This window comes from Trypanosoma conorhini (assembly GCF_003719485.1).
Source record: "Trypanosoma conorhini strain 025E chromosome Unknown Tco_14.4_contig_01313, whole genome shotgun sequence".
In the NCBI taxonomy this organism is placed as follows: Eukaryota; Euglenozoa; class Kinetoplastea; order Trypanosomatida; family Trypanosomatidae; genus Trypanosoma; species Trypanosoma conorhini.
The window spans coordinates 1-2,802 of NW_021705419.1; the positions used below are offsets into that span (position 1 = coordinate 1).

At 45.3% G+C, this 2,802-nt stretch overlaps 1 protein-coding gene across 1 annotated transcript; it reads right to left on the minus strand.

The window, feature by feature from the left end:
* Window positions 1-525: 525 nt before the first annotated feature.
* Tco025E_09831 (serine/threonine protein phosphatase) lies at window positions 526-1,656 on the minus strand (the record flags this gene model as incomplete). Its single annotated transcript, XM_029376637.1, has 1 exon — window positions 526-1,656. The coding sequence occupies one exon, from the start codon at window positions 1,654-1,656 to the stop codon at window positions 526-528; it is 1,131 nt and encodes a 376-aa protein (XP_029223226.1).
* Between the last annotated feature and the right edge of the window lie 1,146 nt (window positions 1,657-2,802).

Consider the following 2,802-nt stretch of genomic DNA (forward strand, 5'->3'; position numbering starts at 1 on the left):
GATGTGGTTATGTTACCCTGAGGAGGTAAATTTGGCACGGGCACAAAACCGGGAGGATAGTTTCCCTGAGGGGACATAGAGTAGTAGGCTTGGGGTATCGGAACAGCTTGCTGCAGCCACAAGTTTTGTAACTCGCCCGGGTAAACTGTTTGTTGCAACTGCGAGACATGAAACGGCTGGGAGGTATATCTATTGTTAAAATGGTATGCTGTCAAATCGGCACCTTGAGCATTGCTGTTATGCTTTCGTTTAGCAGGCATTGAATTGAGACTTGACACAACTTCCAAGAACACAAATATAATAAAAATAATGGAAAGAGAAAAAAAAAGTAGATCTGCGCTCACTTTTTGATTAAGTTCAGATAAGATTAGATAATATATATGTATATAAAAAAAAGAAAGCAAAAGATGAAAGGCACCTAGTCAAGGAGACAGAGAGGAAGAGGAGGTAAGACAACGAAAGTGAATGTAAAAATGGGTCACAAAGAGCAAAAAAAGAAGTAAAGTATAGGAAAGAGACGCCCAATCACAAATCACCAACTAGATCCTCAGTTGGAACAGTATTTTCTGATTGATAATATTCCTCTACCGCATGGTTTAATTCTTCCAAAAGCAAAGGGTCTGTAAGGCTCTCATCAAGGGTTCGGAACCTTCTACTATCAGAAGTAGTTACTTCACGCATAACGACATCTCTCCAAATACCCGAATCGGATTTATACGTCGTAACCATTAATTCGAGAGCAGCAAGATTGCCATACATCCATCTACTCAGTCCAACATCAACAGCAATGACACTATCATCACAAAATAGTTCCACATGCCCTGATCTCTGTGGTGTATGTCCTACAACAATCCTTTTTGCTCCAATAGAGGAAATCATTTTTTTAATACCCGTGCAGTGGCCATTTGTCGCATCCATTAACATCCGTCGTGTCCATAACGGACCAAAAGCACCAAGAAGAGGGTTTTGATAATCTTTCTCACGAACTGCCTGCATTGTTTCTTTATTTAACCTGTCAACTCCCATAGAAGCAAAATGCTCGTTAAGACCAGCATGAACGAACAGAGTCTCTGCATCAAAATGTGCTACCGTAAAATTGTATAATAGAAAGCGTCCAAAGATGCCATTGGATTCAAATGCACGCTTGCGCAAGGCCTTTGTCAAAAATCCACCCATAGATTCAGGATGAACGTAATGAAACTGTTGTTGAAGATTAAGTAACTCGTGATTGCCTAGTAGCAGCACAAAGTTATCACTCGTATGATTTGATTTCACTTGATCTAAAAGCGAAGCTGCCATTTCAAGAACTGCCAAATCATCCTCCCCCCGATCTATCAAATCACCCATCTGTATAAGGGTTGTTCGAAGCTTCGTCCGATGGCTCTTGCGCAGCTCAATTTCCTTTTCATCCCACATCGGCTTCCAGATTACATTTTTATCCGTGTTTGAGGAATAGGATATAATGCCAGTCATGAACAAAATTTGTCTAAAATTGTCCGCATCACCATGTACATCTCCAACCGCAATTATTCGGTGGATTTCAAGTGGCACTGTGGTACCAATATGGGTATTCGCTCTGCTTTCACCGTAACAGACATCTACAGTAGTTACTATTATAAGACAGAGCTGCAAAAGCAGCAAAGCCGCCAACTTCATAGTGACCCTTAAAGAAATGCAGAGTTTGCTAAAGAAAACAATAACGCACGAAACAGTACAATAGAAACATCTTAGTACACCACTCAAGTCATAAAAAAAACAAATAGATGAGAAACATAACAAATAAAAGATACACATGTAAAAAACTTCAATCCAAATACGGCTCGGGCTTGAAACAGATAGAAACACAAATACGATCGCCACAGGTCTGAGCAAACACCTCAAACAAAACAAAAGCATCAAAGAAAAACTACTAGCAAATACAGAAAAAAAATAAACAAAGCAAGATCCCCAACAAAGAAAAAATAAATGAAAAATGTTCCCAACGCACCGACAATAAAAAAATTCCCACCATTAAACCTCATTTTTATGCTTTATTCTTCTTACTTATTGCATTCTTTCTCCTCCGAAACACGCCATGGACCCGACACGCGGGGAAAAAAAAGAAGCACTGCTTCCGTACGCCCCACCATTCATCTCTCCGCGCCGCCCTGCCGTCAGGACCGCGCACACACCGGCCCGTTCCCCAGCGTCGCGTCGGCAGGTGCTTTCTGCAGGAATTCATCCTCGTTGGCTTGAAAGCGCGCGGTAGACGCACTTGAAGCTGGGGCGAAAGACGGACGCCCACCGCAACGGGAAGCCTCTGCGGGGGCGGGCGCGCCCGTCCCCGAGGCGGCGCGGGGTCCACCGCAGGCCGCGGTCGGCACCGGCCTCGTTGCATCCGGGGGGCCGGGCGGAGCACGCAAAGAAGCGCGGCCCCATGAACCCACGCGCGGTAGTTCTGTTGGACGCCACGCGCCCGGCCCAAGCTACGCCTCGAGGGACGTGGCCGCTCGGCCCCTCGCTCTCCGCGGCGGGAGGGGCGCTGGAGGACGCGGGCGGCAACGTTCCGCCCACGCGCGCTGGCGACTCGCCGTGGCGCGTGACGGCGCGTCTGCGCCGGACCAGTGAAGACGAGGCAGCGTGATCTTTGCGGCGAATGGCGGAATTCTTTTTAGTGTATCAAGAGGAAGGGAGTAAAAAATGAAAAAAATTCCCAAGAATTTTTTTTTCATTTTTTTTTGTATGGAAATTGATTTTTGTCATTGCCGTTATTTCTCCAGCTCTTACAATAATTTATGGACTCTCTATCTATCTATCTTTGCC